Source organism: Chiloscyllium punctatum, chromosome 13, assembly GCF_047496795.1.
Source record: "Chiloscyllium punctatum isolate Juve2018m chromosome 13, sChiPun1.3, whole genome shotgun sequence".
Classification (NCBI taxonomy): domain Eukaryota; kingdom Metazoa; phylum Chordata; class Chondrichthyes; order Orectolobiformes; family Hemiscylliidae; genus Chiloscyllium; species Chiloscyllium punctatum.
Window position 1 is genome coordinate 106,847,136 of NC_092751.1, and position 22,902 is coordinate 106,870,037.

The 22,902-nt window shown below is 37.8% G+C and overlaps 1 protein-coding gene and 1 long non-coding RNA gene across 9 annotated transcripts in view; one reads left to right on the forward strand and one right to left on the reverse strand.

The window, feature by feature from the left end:
* Nucleotides 1–13,970, reverse strand: part of LOC140484753 (uncharacterized) — a 30,588-nt gene extending 16,618 nt beyond the window's left edge. Inside the window, exons 1-3 of the long non-coding RNA XR_011962320.1 lie at nucleotides 13,642–13,970; nucleotides 11,950–12,225; nucleotides 1,330–1,594 (exon numbers count right to left, since the gene is read on the reverse strand). This is a non-coding gene — a long non-coding RNA (uncharacterized lncRNA). The remainder of the gene's footprint in view (nucleotides 1–1,329; nucleotides 1,595–11,949; nucleotides 12,226–13,641) is intronic.
* Nucleotides 1–22,902, forward strand: part of gbf1 (golgi brefeldin A resistant guanine nucleotide exchange factor 1) — a 254,996-nt gene that overhangs the window by 219,651 nt on the left and 12,443 nt on the right. For 7 of the 8 annotated variants that reach the window (XM_072583554.1, XM_072583556.1, XM_072583555.1 and 4 more), the window contains 9 exons: nucleotides 1,365–1,541; nucleotides 5,082–5,146; nucleotides 6,509–6,632; nucleotides 7,845–7,916; nucleotides 8,344–8,438; nucleotides 12,099–12,252; nucleotides 13,967–14,192; nucleotides 16,445–16,605; nucleotides 22,039–22,282. In XM_072583554.1, the coding sequence (XP_072439655.1) occupies nucleotides 1,365–1,541; nucleotides 5,082–5,146; nucleotides 6,509–6,632; nucleotides 7,845–7,916; nucleotides 8,344–8,438; nucleotides 12,099–12,252; nucleotides 13,967–14,192; nucleotides 16,445–16,605; nucleotides 22,039–22,282 (1,318 nt within the window). The remainder of the gene's footprint in view (nucleotides 1–1,364; nucleotides 1,542–5,081; nucleotides 5,147–6,508; nucleotides 6,633–7,844; nucleotides 7,917–8,343; nucleotides 8,439–12,098; nucleotides 12,253–13,966; nucleotides 14,193–16,444; nucleotides 16,606–22,038; nucleotides 22,283–22,902) is intronic. The other variant, XM_072583558.1, reaches the window with a different exon arrangement.

Genomic DNA, 22,902 nt, shown 5'->3' on the forward strand with positions numbered 1-22,902 from the left:
TGGGTATGATGTTTGAAACAGGCTTATACGAGCAATGTAAATTATTGTTTTTGCCACAAGCCTTCAATGGCTCACTATTTTGGCCTCAATTTTCTCATGAAGGCTGGGAAGTATAAATAAATGAATCCCAACAAATTGTGAATTTTGGCTATATTTTGATACAGTATTATTGGACAGTGCATCTTAAAGTTGTAATCATTTAAATTATTTTTGTATTTCTAAATGTTTGTGCAGTCAGTTTGAATCTTCCATGGATGTGAAGTTTACAGTTTTGAATTGGATTATCTAGATTCTCTGGAAAAAATCTATCTACACTATGAGAAGTATAAAGCTTGAAAGATTTCTCTATAAAATTTGTATTGAATTTGCTTTCAGAATTGTCAAACAAAAGTAAGCAAATAGGTTTATGTAGGAAAGCAATCTTGAGGAAAGTGCAGAATTAATTAAAACTGTGTGCAGAATACCACAGCCCTACTTCAGGATGAGGAACCTTTTGAACATATGAATAAATTACTTTATTTAATGAGGTTTTAACATGGTATGACCGATTGCAAATTTAGTAGCATTAGTACTGTGAGCATTGAACTGGATATTGACAAAATCTACAAATGTAACGTGAAAGTTAAAATGAACAATTGAAAATTATAAGTCAACTGGTAAACAAATTTCTTGCGGTTTTAATAAAAAAAAGGACCAATCACCATAAATAGTCAGCACCAAGAGGACTTGGTGCTTAAGTAAGTTCACTAAAGTTTTGAATTGAGTAATTGTGGAGAAAGTTATATTATTTTTAACAAACCTATTACAATTAGACATTTTATAATGCATTGATATGCAGATATCTTCCATTTCTTTGAGTTTTATTGCAAATTCTTTCTAAATTCTGATCTGTCAAATGTCATTTGCTGGTAGATCATTCACTTGACGTTCGTATTGGCCTGAACAAGTGACTTGAACATTAACATTCTAATCTAATTTCAGCAGTTCATACTATTGATATTGTCCTCACTCTTGAGTTTCGAATAACATCTGCTTTGATAGAACAGTGGACATTACTTTCTGCTCTTTGCCTTAATAGCCCTGCTGATGAAAAGTGGTCAGTATGGTGAAATCTTGCTTCTCATTTGCCTCATGCCAGCTTTTCCTTTCATTTTGCCCCAAGTTTCTGTTTTTCTATCTCACTGCAATCCACATTGCTCATGTACTCTTCCTAATTGAAACTAATTCTGTGCTAATTGAATTTAATTTTTTTTCCCAGAGTTTGCAACCTGGGCTTGACTCCCTTTGATTAAATCTGCAGGATGCAAATTTGCTGTGCTGTCCACCAACCTGTTAATCCATCGTATTGTACTGTTTTCCTGCAGACTGTGGAAAACCTTCCAAATGTTTTTGGTAGCAATTCAAAGGCTCAACTTGCAGCCAAGACTGTGTTTAATTTATCTCATCGTCATGGTGACATTCTTCGAGAAGGATGGAAGAACATTGTGGAAGCAATGCTGCAGCTTTTCCGTGCTGAGCTATTGCCCAAAGCCATGGTGGAGGTAAACATTTTCTCCTCTCATCATTCAGTTAAATTCTGATCAATAGTTGTTACCTGTGCACAGAGAAGAAAATTGACATGTTTATCACAAAAATAAATGCCACTGTGTGTTTTCAGTTTTTAAAAAATATGCTCACCTACGGCAAATATATGACAGAAATCCAGATAGCTTTTGATGTGTCGACAAAAGCATGTTAAATATTTCACAGTATATTTTTCAGAAAGTGGTGACATAATTTTTACATCTCTCCTAAAATATTGAAATAAAATAATAGTAGAGGAAAGCAAAACTCTAATCTAATGATGTCCATATTATGCAAATTAATGAAATAAAAATTAATACTTAGAAATGTGCATTCATTTTTGAAAATAGTATTTCACATGGTGAGTTCCAGGAATTCTTTCAGTCATCTACAGATTGATATAACCAGCATAACTCTGCCCCGAATATTGAAAGCACAGTGTGATATCATTTCACTGGTACTGTACGAGACAATTTTCTCATTCTGATTAAATTAGTTGACAGAATGATTGTAACGTCTCATAACAGTATACATCAAGTGTCACAGCGAGAAATTGTAGCTCTGAGCCATCTATAAACTGCAACATCAACATCTGAACAGAACCAAAATTGGTTGATTTCTTTGGAACCCATTAATCAGAGCTCTCACTGGAAAATGAGAGATTCTGAAGGGTGCTTGACAGAGTAGATACAGAAGTTATTTTCCCAGCTGAAAATGTGGAATATAGTCCAAGAATAAGGACTTGATCATTTACTGCTGAGATGGGAAAGGGATTGTAATGTATTTTGGAGCAGATATCTGATTTAATCTTGCTTTATTTCTCAATTCTTAAATTGAAGGCTGTGCAAGACCAGTGTATTAAAGGAAGGAACAAAAGGTGAAGTCAGCTCCTTTAACTTTGTCATTAAAAGACAGCTAATGAATTTAATGCCAGTGTTAAAGATCTAAAAGAAGTGACAAGCATACAAAGGTTCTCTCATTTTGGCTTTGAAAAGAACTTGAAAAAGGCTGAAATGAATAACAGAGTTTCACAATAGGAGAGAACAATGTGGAATGAGAGTGGAAGAATTGATTGGGGCAGAAAAGTTTAGACCAGAGGACTGATGAAGAAGCAGAGAATGAGAAAATAAAGTACTAATGCTGAGGTTTGAGTTGAGCGCATTGCAGATCCTCAAGGATGGAAAGTTGGATTCGCATGAGATGAGGCAGTCCATGTGTTACCCAATGTGATGTTCACCCACACTGAATGGCATTGTTAACAAATAGATCTAGTCTGCTTTTGCTCAACAGCAAACTAGGTTATTCAGGATTTTAAACAGAAACAGATATTATGCAATGTATTGCTTCGTTTATAACCCTAAAATTTGCTTTTAGAGTCAGAGACGTACAGCACAGATACAGCCCCTTCGGTCCAACCAGTCCTTGCCGGCCATAATCCCAAATTGAATTAGTCTCACCTGCCTGTGCTTGGCCCATATCCCTCCAAACATTTCTTATTCATGTACTTCTCTAACTGTCTTTTAAATGTTGTAACTGTACCCGCATCCACCATTGATGAAACGAAGGACACATGACCTGCACAAAGAAACTTTATGCAGAATTGGCAAAAGGATGCAATAATTTTAGCTTTTTAGTTTCCAGTATCTGCTTTATACCTTTTGTTAATGTTTTCTCTAATTTGTTTTAAGGCAGTGGTTCAATCTTTGTGCAGTTGGGGTGGAGTATTATGGAATGTAGGCTGGCAACATGTGAATGAGAAGAACCATAGTTCTGTGTTAAAAGGCTGATATTACTGGAATTATAGCCAAATTAGTACCAATTTATACTTCCATGATTATCAGGAAGTTCTTAATCTGATGTCCTAAGCACTTAGCATTGGAAATTCAGTTCTTCACTGATACAAAATGCTGGTTATGTTAATCTGTTGAAATTTAAGCACAATATTAATCTCAGATACATTAACAGACTGTCGTGATTTAAAATCTGCTTAGTGCTAAATTAGCTTTAAATGCTTTGAATTGACTTGTTTATTTCAGCCTGTCAAGTCAAAAATCCCAGTTAATTCCTTTGTCAAAAACTCTGTCATAATTTGAGAAACCGATTTCAGTAAAAGGCATTTCAAACTCTAAATTGTGTTTCTTTTGATTTCAATCTAACACTGTAATAATTATAGCCTTGTAGAAATGCGCATTTTTTCTCAGTGAAATTCCATTGTAGCGGGGCTGGAATGATTGTAAAGTTATCCTCTCGAAAGTGCTGGGCCAACGGTTTATATTCAGGCAGGAATGGTTGGAATCGTGAATAGTTTTAGTGCAAGCTGTGTCTTTGTAATACTGCTGGAATTTCATTTTATGATGAGGTTTGACTTGTGTGTTTTAAGTAAAATTTAGTATAGTGCATTATCCTTGCTCATCACCCCAAGATGAAATGTTTTACCATGTTCCCCATATTAGATTAGTACAGCAGAAAAGTTGGTTGAGTATATAGGGGTTGTAGGCTGTAGGGCCCGTCGAGACCTTCAGAGAAAAAGTGATGAAATCATTTTGAGTAATAATAATAATATTTGAGTGCAACTGGTGAGCTTCATTTGCTTTGTAAATGTCACTGAATTTGAAAGGAGATTAATTTCAGGGCAGTGTCAAAAACAGCATCAGGATGATGCTGCTGAACAATGCATTGTTATAGTTGATGCCAGTGATCATGTTCAGTTCATAGTGATGACGGCTTTAGATTTGAAGACTTCTTACCTTCAATAGGGATGATTTCTCATTTTTACAAACATGCCTGAAGTTCTGAACCTTCTTTGTGTGGCGTGCATCCTTCAATTTGCTTGTATCTCCACCTGTTGAGTGTTTACACTTCTATTTATTCCTTCATGGAATGGAAATGTTTCTGGCTAGGCCAACACGTGTTGCTGAGTCCTTATCAAGGGCAATTAGGGATGCATAATAAATGCTAGCCAAATCGATGATGTCCACATCCCATTAACATATTAATAACCAAGTAACTCCAGCCAAATGAAAAGAAATCAAAGGAAGTGCTTTAATAAGTAGAGACTAGTCATTATTATCTAACTTTGCTGATAACAGTGTGACATTGCCACCTGCTGTTCAATTCCCAGATCGTTGATTTTCAATATTTCTGAATCTTTTTCTTCTGATTAAATAGGTCTGTTAAAAGCTTATGAAAAGTTCTTTCCAAATAGAAGTGGAGACAGCAGCCAAGTATAATATTCTCATGTTAAGATATGAAATAACACTGAAACGTTGACACAGAGGTTTCCAGATCTTAATTGTTTTGAAAACCTGATCATTTTGATATGAAGTAATGTTTTATTCTTTCCATTGTTGTTTAATCTTTAAATGTTCTTAATTGCTGTTGTACCTGTCTTGCATTACATAATTACTTAGTTATGCTGACAGTTTTAGCTTAAAGCCATTTCTAAACTTTGTTCTTAAGTTATTTAACTTAAATGCAAATGACCAATTATGATGCTGTAAATCAATTTGTTCGTGTAGGTTGAAGACTTTGTTGAACCCAATGGGAAAATCTCTCTCCAGCGTGAAGAAACCCCCTCAAATCGGTAGGATTTACTCTATTGAGTGACTAAAATTGTCCTTGACTTTGATGTTAGCTTTGCAGTGTTATTTGGAAATTAGCCGTGGTCTAAAAAGGACCATTAAACATTCAACTCCAGTAGACAGAGAATTTGTTAAAAATAATTTGAGGGGCTCCAATCACCCAGTGTGGAGCAAGGTGTGGAGGTAGAACCTGCATGATCTATCAGAATTGTGATGAGGTGTCATTCTATGTCACAGCCTCATCAACTGAGCACCACCCCCTCTCCTTTCAACTCTCGAATTACTTGTCCTGTTCATTTATTTTGATATGGAGAAAATGTGCAAATTGGTGTTTTTTTGCGTTTTTGTAGGGTAGTTGAAACCCACTGTAGTGCTCAAGTAAGGAAGAAAGTAACTAAATTCAGAAGGAAGCTTGAGGGAGAAAAGGTAGGGACGTAGAGGGATTGACTTGATAGCTGGAGAGAAATGTTTTGAGCGATATTGATGAGAGCAAAATGTGAGTGGGAAGATGAGGTTCGGCGCGGGGGGGTGTAGAAAAAGAAGAGTGGAGGGGAATTGTAGGGGAACAGAGGGAATGGAGGATGTTTGGCGAATTATTTGAGGGGACACATTCACTGGGTTTCATTACAGACCTGCAGCTTCCAAAAACCGCAACTACCTTTTTCTCACTCATCTGTTAGGTTTTTTCAATAAATAAACAAAATTGTTTCTCTTTGAACAAAAAAAAAGTCAACTTAATTCCCTGTGAATCTTCTTTTGTGTTACAAGTCAGCAGTTGTCCAGCCAATTTTAATCTTCAAATACTGGACAATTCTGGACAGTTAGTAGTGAAATGTGGGTTGAGCAGAGGGGACAGCAGTGGGAGTGCTGAGCAGTTTCTTAGAGTTTGAGTTCATGTTGTTAGATGGAAGTGGACTAAGGATGAATTTTATGTTCATTGCTTTGTCATGATATTCTGCTCCACCTTGACTTTTTGGGTGACAAACAAGCAGGATATGTACTAAATGGTATTAAGAGTTCATAGTTCAATATGTTGTTCTATTCCATTCTTGTTATTTAAAGCTACCATTGTAAAACGAGTTCTGTAAAATATATCGATCTGATATTAGATACTTTGTGCTACGCTGTAAACTTCTTGGGCAGTGTGGTTTTGGAAAAAAAGTGCATTTCTAAAAATAAATTGAATTAGATCGAGTGATTTCAAATATTATGTACTCAACCTGACCACATTTTCAACAAAGACGGACAGCACCCTTTAATGGCTTAAATTATTTTGAAATTTCTGCTACAATTTTTGTACAGCTTTTTGACAAAAAATATTTTCAGAATTTGCAGAGGCTGATATGTTTTCTTTTGGATTGCAGTGGAGAGTCCACAGTCCTTAGCTTTGTTAGTTGGCTCACATTAAGCGGTAATGAGCAATCCAGCCTGAGGGGACCATCTCTAGAGAATGAAGAGGCCAAACAAGCAGCTCTGGAATGCATTAAGGTAAATTTACTTCATGCTGCTTCACTGCCTGGAAGATCTTTTTTGACTTGGAAGATGGTTTATATTTGGTGGATGTTTGTAGTTGCTAATTATTAAATGCAGCTTAATCTTCAATGAAACTTGTGGTTTGAGAATAGGAAAATGGCACTTCCTTATCAATAGTTCATCAGCTCAGACTTACTGCTTTCTTCTAAAGATTTCTTCTTTCTTTCTCCTATTAATTTTGTTTATATCATTTTTAATGATCTTTTAATGGGTTGGGTGAGGATCAGCCTGAATTTTATTCTGAATATATCCTTATTAGTAGAGATCCAGAAGAATTTAAATGGCTCTCTTCCCAATGCGTGTTTATACTCGATGATGAAGGGAGGAGGTGATCACACATCAGTGACAGATTTTGAATTTAAATTGTGTAAATATCAGCATGCTCTGGGTAATGGCACCCTATGTAAATGCAACAATATATGCCTTTAATAAAGGTAAAGTTGCTATAGTCTTACCAGACCATAGGGCTACTCTAACTTTTTAACTGGACAGCAGATCAACAATTGCAGCAGCACATCATTTTCCAACTGTCTATCTCCTTCTACAGAATCAGTAGACCCAACTTCATCTTTCCCATCCCAAGATACGAGAGGAGCCACGAAACCAATCTTTCAAAGTCATTATAATATAATGGTAGCGCACTTTGTCATTGCTGTACCCTGAACTTGTTTCAGTTTTACAATCTCCTTCCTTACATTCTGTAAAAAAAAAATTAATTGACATTTACTTAAAAAAAATCCGATTCATATCCTGTCCTTTTTCCCCAAAAATTCGAGATATTCATGTAATGTGATTATTTTGCAAACAATTTCATGTTATTTGACTTCAAGTCACAGCAGTATGTATTTATTAGCTGAATATATGTTTGGCAGCATGGTATGCTATTCAGGTGAGTGACAATTAGTCATAAAAGCTGAAATTCCTGGAGAAACTCAGCAGTTTTGGCAGCATCTCTGGAGAGAAAATGGACTTAAAGTTTTGAGTCCAGTGACCCTTCAGAATTCTGTTTTCTTTCCATAGATGCTGCCAGAACTGCTGAGTTTCTCTAGCAATTTCAGTTTTTGTTTAAGATTTCTAGTATTGGTAGTTCTTTGTTTTATTTGAGTGACAACAAATGACAGCTGATCTTAGAATCTTCAGCTTTCTGATTTGACTTTTTCATTTTAGCAATGTGACCCTGAAAAGCTGATTACAGAGAGCAAATTCCTTCAGCTCGAGTCTCTTCAAGAATTGATGAAGGTAATTTATAAACAGTACACAAATGGGGATCGTCAGTGCAAGTGTTTCAAGATGGTGTTGGGTCTTAAGCATGGTCAGCTGCTAATGTATCCTGTCCCAGTAAAATGATTGTAATGAGGTAAATCCAAGCAATTACTTATTTGTCACAAAGATTGATGAATGTTGTTGGAGGACAAGTTGCAAGAAGTTGGTAAGGAGTTGAACAGATTAGGGTGTATAATTGATGCACATTACAGGGGCACGCCATATTGAACAAACACTTTTTAAAATGAAATTACAGGATTGGTCATGTTGCATTCATGATGTAACACTAGCTTAATTTTAATATTTATTCTTTGGAAATTTATAAGTTTGTTTTGATTAAAAAAGCTTTATTTTGGCCATATTCCATGTTAAAACGTATTTTTCTAATCTGGAATTTCATCAGGCTCTCATTTCTGTGACACCAGATGAGGAGACCTATGATGAAGAAGATGCTGCATTTTGCTTGGAGATGCTCCTGCGGATAGTGCTGGAGAACAGGTAATTGGGAAGCAGTTGGCCCATTTCAAGTTTGTCAATCTGTGATTAATCTCAGAAGCTAAATGCAAATCAGATTTATTGTCACTGAGGCATAGAGCAGAGAAAAAATCTGACCCTTCATTGGATTATTTTTGTTGTGGGGGTGTTGGAGAGTATGACAATGTCTCACCAATTGTTCCAGACAAGTTCTCCTTTATTTTCTGGATGAAACTGACAAGTATTAGCGCATATTTTCTTAGTTAACAGCCCATCACTGAAGTTTAGCTAATCTGTACAAGTTCTTATATTTTAAGACACACTCGTGAAGTATAGAGAAACCAGATTTCCAGAGATATACAAGAAACTGTTTGCAATTTTGAAAATTGCATTTCGTAAGTTACTTTAGGTGATTCAGGTGGAGATGATGAAATATATCACCAGAATCCTCCTTATGCTAATAAGATGCTTTCTTTTATCAGGAACATATTGTTTGAAAGTCATTTATCCAAACTTCCTGGTCCAGTTATTAAAGATTAGATTAGATTAGATTACTTAGTGTGGAAACAGGCCCTTCGGCCCAAAAAGTCCACACCGCGCCCGCCGAAGCGTAACCCACCCATACCCCTACATCTACATCTACCCCTGACCTAACACTACGGGCAATTTAGCATGGCCAATTCACCTGACCTGCACATCTTTGGACTGTGGGAGGAAACCGGAGCACCCGGAGGAAACCCACGCAGACACGGGGAGAACGTGCAAACTCCACACAGTCAGTCGCCTGAGGCGGGAATTGAACCCGGATCTCCGGCGCTGCGAGGCAGCAGTGCTAACCACTGTGCCACCGTGCCGCCCACAAAATATATTTAATATTTGAGCAAGTGGTGAGCAATGCTTAATTTAATTTGTCCTTTGTTATTCCTTGTTTAGCTTTCAGGGTTTAATGAGTAGCTATATTGTGGGCCTTCCCCTATTGAGTATCTAATTGAAAGTGGGGCCAAGATGTTACAGAAAACAGTAGATTTCCTATTTGTACATGATTTTTACAGCACAATTCTGTTGCTTTGCTTTCCTTTGAATAAAGGTTCTCTATGCTCCTTGAATCAACTTGGAGTTTCAATTTTGGGACCAAATATCTGGCTTCTTTGTGTGGCAGTGTTGGGTAACCTTAAGACTAGTAAAACATCATATTCTGTTATAGCTAACCAGACAGTTTATTCTTAAATGTTTCTTCTTCCAGTTTTTCAGGAAAAGAGTAATAAAATGACACCAATGAAAAATAAGATTACTTTTAAGTCCTCTTTCCTAACTAGTTGATTACATGATAGGTTAGGTTCAGCAGTTCCCTTCCTTGGAACAACATGTGTTAGTTATTTCTGCCATGTCTATGCCAGAGTTCCCAGTTTTCATGTCATATTTTATTCTTTGCCCTTGCACTTGAAGGGCATTCAAATGGCAGATAGAATGATGGTGAGAATTGTCAAATGGGTTTTGGGATTCTCCAATGCTTTACCTACATGGATCGAAGTTATCATCTAATGTCGCCAATTGGCAGTCATTGGATATTAGCAACACCACCTTCACCCACAGATGCCAAGTGGATGAGCTATGTTGGCCTCCTTCTGAAGATGGCAGCAGTCTTGAGTTTATTTGATTCACTCTTTATGAAATCAAGAAAAGGCTTGAGGATTTGGATACTGCAGTGGGCAGATGCAATGAGCCAAAAACCTTTTCTCTGAAGCGTAACAGTTCAGTGATTCCATAACTATTGACCAGAAATTGAATTAGACCAGCCATATATGGCTACAAAAGCAGGTCAAAGGCTGAGAATACTGCACTAACACTCCACTAAAGTATACTCCTGTGTACCACCCAAAAGACAGAATTCGGGAATGTGATGTGGTACTCTGCACTTGGCTGGATTCATGCAGTTCCAATAATACCATCCAAGCCAAAGCAGTCCTCTCAATTGGCACCACATCCACCGCCATAAACATTCAGTCCCTGCAATATAGTACAGTAGCAGCAATGTGTACCATTGTCAAACTTTACATGAGAGGCTGCATTTGATTTTTTTTCCTCTTTCATTCAAGAAATTAGTGAGTTAATTTTGGAAACATAAAATTTGCTGCAACAGTAAATGAAGTTGCAGAAAAATGTCCAAACTGATGATAATTTTTATTTTTAAGTTAGTTATTAATAAAAATGACCGTTAAATAAGGCCAAGCAGGAGAAAGAGCTAATAAAATCTTCTTTGTCTTTTTCAGTTAAGAAGCAGAATTAAAGAGAGAAACAAAAGTCTATGGCCTAAGTCCTGATCACTAAAGAAGGGGGTCAGAACATAGTTTTAAGGTCAGAGGGAAAAGACTTTAAAAAAGAACTGCGGGGTAACTTTCTCACGCAGAGGGTGGTACGGGTATGGAATGAGCTGCCAGAAGAAGTGGTGGAGGTTGGTGCAATTACAACATTTAAAAGGCATCTGGTTGAATATATAACAGGAGGAGTTTAGAGGGATATGAGCCAAATGCTGGCAAAAATCATATTGGGATGTCTGGTCGGTGTGGATGAGTTGAATCAAAAGGTTTGTTTCCATGCTGTATGACTGACTGAGCCAAGCTGAAGATTTGGTTTGAACTAACAGTGACTTTGGTTTGTCTCTGGTTAGTTCACACTCCATGCTGACCTTGGTGAAATTCATGTGAAAATAGGCTACCTTCTAATCTAGGTTCTCCTCTTACAGCCTTCATTGTGGACCTAGGTGGAAGGATCAAGTGGCACAATATTACCTGTCAGTCACTTGAGCCTGTGACATTTGATGATTAATATCAGCACGGGGTTCTGTTCTCTCTTCTTCCCCTACAAACTGGCCATGTACCAACCTGGCTATCTGATTCTCTTACATCAAGTTCTACCTTCATTACCCTCCCCTTTAAACCAATGAAATCTTCCCAATCCCTGTTCTGCAGATTTGCCACTTCCATGCTTCAAATTGATTGAAACCACTTTTTGTACTGCTCAAATTAGTATATTTCTCTCCCTTGTTTGCTGCTGATACACACTTAGAGAGTGTGTCTCTTTTCAAAATCTTCCAGTTATACTTGCATAGAGTTTGAACAATATCTTGAGTGAGTAACATTGGGTGCCTGGGTGGGCTGCATTGGGACCCAGAAACTGCCTGCTAGATAAGCCTGATCAAGAAGCAATGCAGCAACTCATCAAGGCTCCTTTGACAACATTTTTCAAACCCATGATTTCTAACACCAAGAAGAACAAGGGTAGCAGATGCACTTGAACGTCACCACCTGCAAAGTTCCCCTGTAAACAATGCACCATCCCGACTTGGAGCTATATTGCTTTTTCCTCACCATCTTTGGATGAAAATCCTGGAACTCTGGTAGCACATAGGTTTACTTATACCAAATGGACTGTGGCAGTTTAAGAAGGCAGCTTACCACCACCAACTTCTCAAGGGCAGTAAAAGCAGGCCTGGCCAGTGGCTCCTGCACCTATGAACAAAAATAAAAACACTCACCAGTCAAGAAGACTTTCATGGAATACCTCTGTCGATACTGCAACTGCAGGGATTCACATTTCTCCCACTCTGATTACTTCAGCAAAACCTGCATGAAGATGTGGTTTTCTTTTATTTAAACCCTTTTTGTTTCTCCTTCCATCCTAAAGAGATCGAGTTTCATTCGTCTGGCAGACTGTACGAGATCACCTCTACCAGTTGACTGTTCATGCAACAGAGCAGTGCTTTCTTGTGGAAAGAGCAGTTGTCGGTCTTCTCCGCCTGGCAATACGGTTACTGCGCAGAGAAGAGATCAGTCAACAGGTATTGAGAGAAACTGCAACTGAACTTATAATAATGAAGCTTTAAATTATTCTTTTTAACTTCAACTTGTTAACCCAGCCCTTTATTAATGGGCATTGATTGGATGTTTAAGTTTAACTTTGCAACTTAGGTCAAGATTTTAACTTGCTCAAAACCCATTCGCTTGTTGAGTTAAAACTGAACCAATAGAGTGAGAGAATATTGGAGCAAAGAGCTGTTGGCCCTTTGCACATGTCCACTTGGAAGAAAGTTTAATCATATTTCCATCCCTTTATCCATAGCCTTTTCAAATTGAATTTTCAAGATATTTTAGCCCCTTGTCTTAATGAAGAAATAAAAAAAAATTCTTTATTTTCTCCGAGTCCATAATAATTTTGAGCAGTCTACCCTAACCTCCTTTGTTCTACTGTAGAGAGTTCTTAGCTAAAACTTTCATTCTTGTTAATCTCTTGTCTGGTCTTTCCATGACTTTGACATCCTTCCCCAAATAAGGTGGCTAAATGACTGCCCAGCCAATAAGTTATGTAGTTTTTGTATTATTTCTCTTAGATTTAACCACTAGATTCTTCCAAATGGAAATTGAATCAATAGAATAGCAGCTATACAATTATCTTTCACAGAAAGATATCTTTTCAGCTATTTCAATTCTCTGCAACGCAGAGTTGATGCAGAAGGAATCACTTTTGGACTGACTAAGATACTTGCTGCAGCTTCTTGACTTTCATCTGTCAGAAAAGGCAAAGACCATAAGGCCAACCTCATGGATATTTAGGAAAATTCAGTGATGTCAATGGGAGAATTTTTTTTAACTGACACAAAGATAATGTGGAATATTTTGTACTCAATAAGATGTTTCCACTGCAGACTAGTGCTGTTCAACTTTATTAGCAACAAATGCACAAACATTGACACCCTCCACCACTGATTTACAAGTAGCAGCAGTGTGAATCATCTCGAAGATGCTCTATAACAACTCTCCAATGTTCCTTAGCACCTTTCAAATCAGTGAACACTAGCCTCTAGAAGCATAAGGGCAGCTATATAGAAACAATGTATAAACATCTGCAAATTCTCCTCCAAGCCACTAACTGATTTGGAAATCTATTACTGTTCTTTCACTATTTCTGGTCAAAATCCTGGAATTCCCTACCAAATAGTATTGTGGGTGTCCTTGTACCAAAAAGACTATGGTGCTTCAAGAAGGCATCGCACCACCACCTTCTCAAGGATAATTAGGGATGGGTAATAAATACCAGCGATGCCCAAATCCCCTGAATGAGACTCTTTTAAAAATTTGAGCACTACATATGAAACTCAGCAGATTTGATGTCTGGTAAAACACATTTCACTCTATACCCCAGAATCCCTCAGTCACAGGCTTGTAAATACCTTGTCAGTACTCCTACGCAAACAGCAAGTTGATCATTTGATTTTACAGAGACTCTGAAAAATAGAGAGTATATAAATTATTTGAGTAAATCTATTGCTTTCTTTCAAATAAAACTTCCCTTCTGTCATGAGTACTCAACATAATCCAATGAGAACTCATTTGGAGGAATGAAGAATCCAATCAACTGTTCCTGAGGCATTTGTGATTTTTTTTTGTGTACTCCTGTGATATGTTATCTAATGGCAGTTTTAATTAAGTTTCAAATACCAAAATAAAACCAATTGAATGAGTTTTTATATAGAATATTCCCTTAATTTTTTTCAGGTGCTGCTGTCCCTACGAGTTCTCCTCACGATGAAGCCAACTGTATTGTCACGAGTGAGCCGACAAATTGCATATGGTCTACATGAGCTGTTGAAGACCAATGCTGCCAACATTCACTCTAGTGATGATTGGTGTACCTTGTTTACGCTCTTAGAATGTATTGGAGCAGGAGTCAAACCTCCACCTGCTCTACAGATAACATCAGGAGTCGATAGCCATGATGCAGGTTAGATTTACAGAATTACTCCGTAAGAAGCCTCAGTGCTGTTACAGGGATAAGCTTTGCCTCCTGATAAACAGCTGGTGTTTGCTTCATTTCAGCTGTTTAAAAACAACAGGAACATGAGTAAAGGTAAGGGGAGGCAAAAATACAAGAACCTAAAGAGAATGGTATTCACCTGGTGCTTCAGCTACTTTTAATTGTAAACAGAGGCTTAAGAATCATCTTACTTGGTATATTTTATAAGACCCCTTTAATTTAGAAAGAACTCAATTAATACTGCTTGATCCAAATGTTGAATTTGACCTGAGTTTATAAGTATAAATAATGGCAGATCTAATGATTGATAAGTAGCTTGTAACATTAATGCCAAGAAAGGTAATTAAATTTAAACGGTGAGTGATGTTTTCATTTTAAATGATATGAAGGAGGAAACTGGAGCAGTGTTTTATAATAATTAAACATTTAATATCCTTATCCATTTTAGTGATAACAAAAATGACAAATATTATCATTAGTGCTCTTCAATGAGAGAGTATTGCTGAGGTTTTGCAGCTAATGGAAAATGTCTGTTAAATATTTGCAACTTAAAACAGTTGAGAAAGATATTTTCCTTCTTAGATATACAGATTTTGCTTGTTTTATTAAAAAAAAACCCTTCCTATAGAATTGCTCAAGTTTGGTTTTTAAAGAGTACAATTCCCCCGACTACTGCTCTCTTGTTGTAAGTCTCAAAGTACATGTTACTGAACAGTGAGCAGGAGATGATCTATTTTTGAGTCTTTGGATCAAAGTTCACTCCACGTTACTGAGTGTTTGAACTTCTGTGTATAGTAAATGAACACAATGTCTGCAGTACTCCCACTGATCATATCTGCAATATCTTAGGATGTTGCCAATCCAAATTAGGTTCAACTGATTCAATGTAGGTCCACATATGGAGGTGTGGTTTTCAAATATATTTTAGTGCATCAAAATAAGTGTTACAGCAATGCACTAAAGTTTCCTTTCTAGATCGGGCATTTTGGAAAATCAGTGCACAAATGCTGTGAAATTGTCTGATTTGCAGATTTGTATATTTAAGGTCAGCTAAGATTTGGTCAGCCTCAATCCAACTTCTCAAGAGTAAATGACCAGAATTCATTAGATTCTGCATCCAGAACACCTGGATCCTTATGTTAGAAGCACAATACAGATTTATTAATTAAGATTTGTACTTGAGCTGGCCTTGTGCTAATAGCAATAAGCTGAGATTTTTGAAGCTCTTGTTTTAGACAGTTAGGGAAAATTTTCATTGTTTTCTGCCTATGTGCAGACTGAGCTGATTAGCCGGATTCATGTTGCTTATGTCCTTCAGTTTACAGGAGTTTAGATTAGATTACTTACAGTGTGGAAACAGCCCCTTGAGCCCAACAAGTCCACACCGCCCCACCGAAGCACAACCCACCCATACCCCTACATCTACATCTACCCCTTGCCTAACACTACGGGCAATTTAGCATGGCCAATTCACCTGACCTGCACATCTTTGGACTGTGGGAGGAAACCGGAGCACCCGGAGGAAACCCCTGCAGACATGGGGAGAATGTGCAAACTCCACACAGTCAGTCGCCTGAGGCGGGAATTGAACCCAGGTCTCTGGCGGTGTGAGGCAGCAGTGCTAACCATTGTGCCACCGTGCCGCCCACGGTGATAAATATCAGTGATGGCTTGCCTTCATATGGTGCCTTTGAACTAAACATAAAGCAATGTGTTTCAGAGGAGAGTTAACAGAGGAACATGGCTACTAAACCAAAAAGGGGGTGATGAAGCTTGGCCAAAAATCTCAGTTTTAAAGGGGGTTTTGAGGGAGGAGTGAGATGAAAAGAGGGATTCTGCAGTGAATTTCTGGATGGACAATAGCAGGCTGACTGACGGTCATGTAAGGAAAATGGAGGTTAGAATATTATGAAAAATGACAAAATCTGACTTGAGAGTCTCATCTGGTAATGGTGAAAGGACAAGCTTTTCAAAACCATTATATGGTAATGTTTCTGTAAATTTGTACCATGCAAACAGCAAGATCCCAGAATTCACAGGTTTGGGATGTGCATCTTACTGGTGAAATACAGTGCAGTTCAGCTGTTGACTGATGTAAAAATAAACAATTATTTCTCAGTGTTCTTCTTTCCCCTCCCATCAAAAAGAAAATACATCAGTACTTAGCATAAACCTTCAACACATTTTTTGCTGATTGATGCTATTGTGTTTCTTTACAGGTGCACAATCTGACAGTGAAATTGTATCTTACCATCCCAATGAAGTTAGTTCAGATCGTGGCTACACTTCAGACTCTGAAGTCTACACTGAACATGGCAAGCAGACTAAGGTACACCGCTCCGCCACTGATGTTGACATTGCCAGCAGTGGCTGGTTGGTGGTGAGTTGTACACTAGTGAACAATACACATTTCAATTTTTAGATATTTCCATGTTCAAGAAGCTATTGCAAAAAAAAGTTAAAAACTCATTGCAGTTCAATGAACAAGTAATGTAATAACCTGCAATAGCACAATCAAAATAGCATAAACACTGAGATAGCATTGAATACCACCTTCATCTTGTCATGTGGATATTAAATGCATTTGTCCATGATAGTGTAGCCTCCACTAAACTACAAAACACAAAAGGAACTCTTTGCTTCAACTCTTAGAACGAAACTATCCACTTAGTCTCTCTCCCCTTTCTTCGCAAGCTTGTAAATTCCATCTTTTTAAGCAATTTCTTTTTGAAAGTACTGCCACCCTTTCAGGCACTGCATTACAGATAACAACTCAGTGCATTTTTGAAAGAGGTCACCTCATCTCTCCTCTGGATCTTTTGCCAACTCCCTAAATTTCTGTCATCAGGTTACCATGGAAACTGTTTCAACTGAAGCAGTTCCCACCCTGTATAGGAAAAGCATGCTATTTATACATTTGTTTCAACCTGTCTACAAAGTTAAGACTTTTCTTTCTCCATGCCAGCTAACCTGTAACTTTGCAGCTGTTGCCTGCTGAGCTTGGAATTCTTTCATGGGATCTGATATTTGCTGGCAAAGTTGGTATATGTCGCTCATCCCTAATTACATTTACACTAAATGCATTGCTAGTCCATTTGAGAGGTTAGTTAAGACTTAACTGCAAGGGATAGATCAGTTGAGACGTGGTAGCAGATATTTATTTTTGAAAATACAGAAGTAATGCGTTCTAATGGAGAAGGAAAATTCAAAGGGGAGTAACCCCCACCTGTGGGTGTTAAAGAAGTTAAAGATAGTATCAAACTTGGGGAATAAACATATAATTAGCAACTGTTAGTAGTAGGTCAGAAGGTTGTACAGAATTTCAAGAAAAAGTAAATATTAATAAAAATATGAATGAGAGAACAATTAGAGTATGAGAGAAAGCTGTCCAGAAATATGAGAACAGATAGTACGATCTTCTGTCAATTTTACAAAGAAAACCAGTTAACAAAAGTGAGGGAATTCAAATGATTAATAATGGAAAATAAATAGATGGCATATAAATTATCAGGTATTTTACGTTGGTTTTTATCAGAGAGCATATCGAGCTCCGAGAGCTCCAGAATTAGCTGTAGACCAGGAAACTGAAGAGGAAAAATTCAAAATTACAATCAAGGGCATGGTACTCAGTAAATTGTTCAATTCATAGACTGTTAAGAGCTTAGATCATGAAGGACTTCACCCTGTGATTTTAAAATTAGTGGCTAGCGGGATCGTACATGAATTGGTTTAACACATCGGTTTTGATTTTTCACGACTTCGTAAATTTGGGAAAGGTTCCATCAGGTTAGAACATGAGTGCATGTAAGGATAGATGCAGAAAGCATAAAGTACACAAACCAATTTTGCTTTACATTTAACATAGGGAAAATTTTAGAAGCTATTATTAAAGAGATTATGGTAGGGCACTGAGAAAAATTGAAGATAGCGAGGCAGAGTTAACTTGGTTTTGTGAAAGGGAAATCATGTTTCACCAAATTATTGGGGTTGTCGGAGGAAGTAACGTGCTATGGATAAAGGGGAAAATGTTAAATTTACTATTTTTGGAATTCCAAGGCATTTGCAATTCCAAAGGTATTGTGGAAAATAAAAGCTCATAGTGCAGGGATAACATATTGGCATGGATAGAAGATTCGTAGTCAGGAATCCAAGAATTATTTCCTGGTTGACAGGATGTAATGAATGGTGTGCCATAGGGATTAGAGCAATCACCTTTTGCAATTTATGCAAGTGTTGGATGAAGGGATGAAGAAAAGGTTGCTACATTTTCTGATGGCACAACAACAGAATGAAAAGTAAGATGTAAAGAGAACATAAGGAAGCTACAAAGCGATGTATTGAAAGCAAGATACTGTGGATGATCAAGATCTGAAATGGAAACAAATACTGAAAAATATAATGCAGTGTCTGTGGAGAGAGAAAAAGTTCACATTTCAAGTTCAAAATGACACTACTTCAGAACTGCATATCCCACAAAGGGATATAGGTAGGTTAAGTGAATTAACAAGGGTGTGGCAAATGGAGTATAAAGTGGAAAAATATGAAATTGGCTGTTTTGGCAGGAAGAATACAAAATAAACAAGTTATTTAAATGATGAGAGATTGCAGAGGTTTCTGGATGTCCTGGTGAATGAAATGCAAACTGTTTGCAAGTACAGCAAAAAATAATTAGGAAAGTCAATAAAATATTATTTATTGCAAGAGGAATTGAATACAAAAGTAGTGGCAGTATGCTTCAGTTATACAGAGTAAGGGTGAGACCACATCTGGACTACAATATTAGGGGGTAGCATTTTGGTTCAGTGGTTAGCATGCTGCCTCACAGCGCCAGGGACCCAGGTTCAATTGCAGCCTTGGGAGATTATCTGTGTAGTTTATATGTTCTTCCTGTGTCTGCATGCATTTTCTCCGGATGCTCCGGTTTCCGCCCACAGTCCAAAGATGTGCAAGTTAAATGGATTGGCCATGGGAAATTGCCCATAGTGTCCAGGGATGTGCAGGCTAAGCAGATTAGCCATGGGGAAGTGCAGGGTTATGTGGATAGGGTGGGTCTAGGTGGGATGCTCTTCAAAGGTTGGTGTGGACTGGATGGGTCAAATGGACTCTTTCCGCACTGTAAGGATTCTGATATTGGTCTCCTTATTCAAGGATGTAAATGCATTGGAAGCAGCTAAGAGAAGGTTTATCAGATTGATACCTCGACTGGATGCTGAGGGAAGGTTGAACAAGCCAGACATTTATCTGCTGGAGTTCGGAAAAGTGAAAACAGATTTGTTTGAAACATATAAGCTCCAGAGGGATCTTAACGAGATAGTTAAGATGATACGCCCTCCTTGGGACAGTATAGAACAGTATGGGTCAATTTTAAAAATCACTGGTGGCCTACTTAAAACAGGGAACAGCAACATTTTTTGAATGTTTTGAGCCTTTGGATCTTTTTTCCTAAAAAAGCAATTTAAATAATTAGAGTCCTACAGCACGGAGACTGGCCCTTAGGCCCAGACTGGTCCACGCTGACCAAAATGTTTATCCACTCCATCCCATTTCCCTGAACTTTGCCCATATCCTTCTAAACCACTTTCATTGGCAACTCATTCCCTATGTGTACCACCCTCTGTGTAAAAATGTTGCCCCTCAGGTTCCCTTCTATTCTTTCCCCTCTAACCTTTAACTGATGCCCTCTAGTCCTTGAATCCCCAACCCTGGGAAAAGGACTGAGTGCATTCAGTCTATCCATGCCTCTCATGACCTTATACACTTCTATATGGTCCCCCCCTCAATCTCCTGCTCTCCAAAGAAAAAAAAAGTCTGAGCTTTTCCATTCTGCCCCAGTAACTCTGACCACTGAGTCCTGGCAACATCCTTGTAAATTTCTTCCAGTTTAATAACTAAAGCAGAATCTTTGAATATTTTCAGGACAGAGCTGATTGTTGATAAGTGAGGGAGTGCAAGGTTATCGGGTTGGATAGGAATGTAGATTTGAGATAACAATCCAATCAGCCATGAACTTATTGAATCGGTGAGCAGGTTCAAGAGGGCAAGTAGCCTACTTCTGTTGTTCATTTGTATGTGCACATGGACTCAGAAATAGGCCAGACGAGGTAAAGATGGCAGATTTCCTTCCTTAAAGTGCATTAGTGATCCAAACGGAATTGTTTCATGGTCACTGTTAATGGACAATTCAGATTGAGTTAACTGAATTTAAATACCACCACCTGCTGTGGAGCCCATATCCCCAGCCTCTGGGTGAGTGATCTAGAGCCCGTTGTCAGTATATGGTCACCGTCCCATCTCTGCTGTCAGGGTTGGCTTTTGGACTTTGTAATGAAATATTAGCTGGAGTCCTATCTGCCTATACAATGTTAGAGCTTTCATTCCGTCAGACAGTGCTGCATTTGAGCCCAGGTTATTTGGTTATCCAACCATCAACAGAGTCCTAACAGTCTGTGGGCATACTGGGGAATTTATTCATGGATTTTTTTTTTGTTTAAGGACTTTCTTTTTTGTACTAAAATCTGGCATTTCTGGAAGACCTTTTGGCAAAATCATCAACAATAAATACGAAACTGCCAGTTATCCTTGGTGTGATCTGAGAAGACGAACACTGTGGAGTTGATGGGCAGAGGACGCTGGCCACAGTGCACCTTTCCCCACCATCTGTCACACCCACAATTCTAGCAAATGGATAATTTTTTGAGCTAGCTCTTTAATGGCATTTGTGAGCCAGCTAAACAATAGGAATATTTTATGCTGCCTTTGTTTTGAATGCTTCTGCTGTCTATTATATTGTATTCCCCATAGGCATGGGACTCTGGGAAATTGCCAAAACTGATCTCAGTGACAGTCTTTTGGTCTTCATAGAACGATATTCTGAATGGGATTGAAATTGTTTATTTTTCCACTTTGTAATAACAGAAAATTTCAGATTAGATTTGTTGGTTTCCGAGTACCGAAACATTCTCTTCAAATAATTATTACTACCATTTTTACACAGGATGAAGTATTTTTGAATTGACGGTTATGTAATGTAAATAATTTTAGTAATTCTTAGAACAGATTACAGGACAATATTTGAGAATTAACTGCTTCTGTGAATTAATTGCCTGTGAAGTGTTAATGCTGCACCATTCGATCAGCTGCTGTGGTGGGATTTGAACCAGTGTCTGTAGTGCGTTAGCTTGAGCCTTTGGGTTATAAGTTCATTGACATTAATTATATTACACCACATCTCCATAATTGGAAGATAAATTTTTTTCACATATTGAAGGAAGAGTAATCCATCTCCTTAGCTACAGAAAATAGGAATACTGCACTTCTAGACGGTGCTTTCTTTTCTATTTTTCTTAATTAGTAATATGCTAATTTAGCCTGAGAAAATAATATGTAATGTAACTTTAAGTAACTTTGTTAATGAAGTAAATATCAAGATTTGAAGTATTACTTTGAAAAAAGATTTTAAGTCAAAGCAGATTTCCTACTATTTATGTGTCTGCACTCTGACTCACGCCACACCTTGTTTGTCCATTGCCCCGTGCTCCCTGAGTTACTCGGTCCTTCAATGCATGGAATTTAAAACACTCATCTTTTCTTGAGATCCCTTCAGGGACTTACCCACCACTTGCTTAGAACTCTGAGAACTCTCAGCTCCACCAATTCTTGCCTCCTGCATATCGTTGTAGGTCTGCAATAATCAGTAGCTGGATGACAATTGTATCATGCTGGACATTGTCCTGTATGTGAGATGATGAAGCAAGAATTGTATTTTGTTTGATATTTTATAAAGCCGTATTGTTCAGAACGATGTTGTTTGCAGGTGGGGAAAGATGATTTAGATCTCAGCAAACCTGGCCAAGGTACAAAGCAGACTCCTCCTCCTTTGGTCAATCAGTACAGCCTCACCCTCGGGCAGGATATGGGCTCACATGACACAAAGTCGCTCATCAAGTGTGTGGAATCACTGTCGTTTATTGTGAGGGATGCTGCTCATGTGACGCCAGAAAACTTTGAACTCGGTGTTAAAACGATTCGCATCTTTGTAGAAGCAAATCTCAACGGTGGTATGTTTGTACAAGCTTTTTCCCCCACTTTGTATTTTTTTTCAAAAAGATGTGTTCTTCATGTCCAGCAAATCATAACTACTTTGGGGACTGGTGGTCTATAGTTGTATTGTGCAAACTTATATTGCATGTGTAAAATATTTTACACTGAAGGGAGTGAATGATGCTAAAGCATGCTACCAAAGCCACAGTTCTATTTGTAACTGATTGGACAACACTTGGTCAAGGAAATTTGATTTAAAGAAACAAATCGATATGTAACCATTATGCTTAATAAACTCTAAGGGCCATTAATTTCAGAGTATGCCCACTTATTCTGAGGGGCTTTTGTGGTGCGTTGGTAGTGTCCCTAGCTCTGGACCAGCAGGCCTGAGTTCAAGTCCCAAATGTCATAACATTTCTGAGGAGGTTGATTAGAAATTATCTACCCACTTGTAATGCTTTTGTGCAATGTAGTCAGTAGTTACACTGAAAAACTTCTTTACAGAAAGTCATGCTGTTTTCCTGTGTTTTGGCTGGAAATGGCTATTCAGTTCCCAAATGGTTGAATATTTGTCAGATTTGTTTTTATACTGTTTGTCTTCATTAGCATATGTGTAACTTTTAGATGCTTGTAGCAA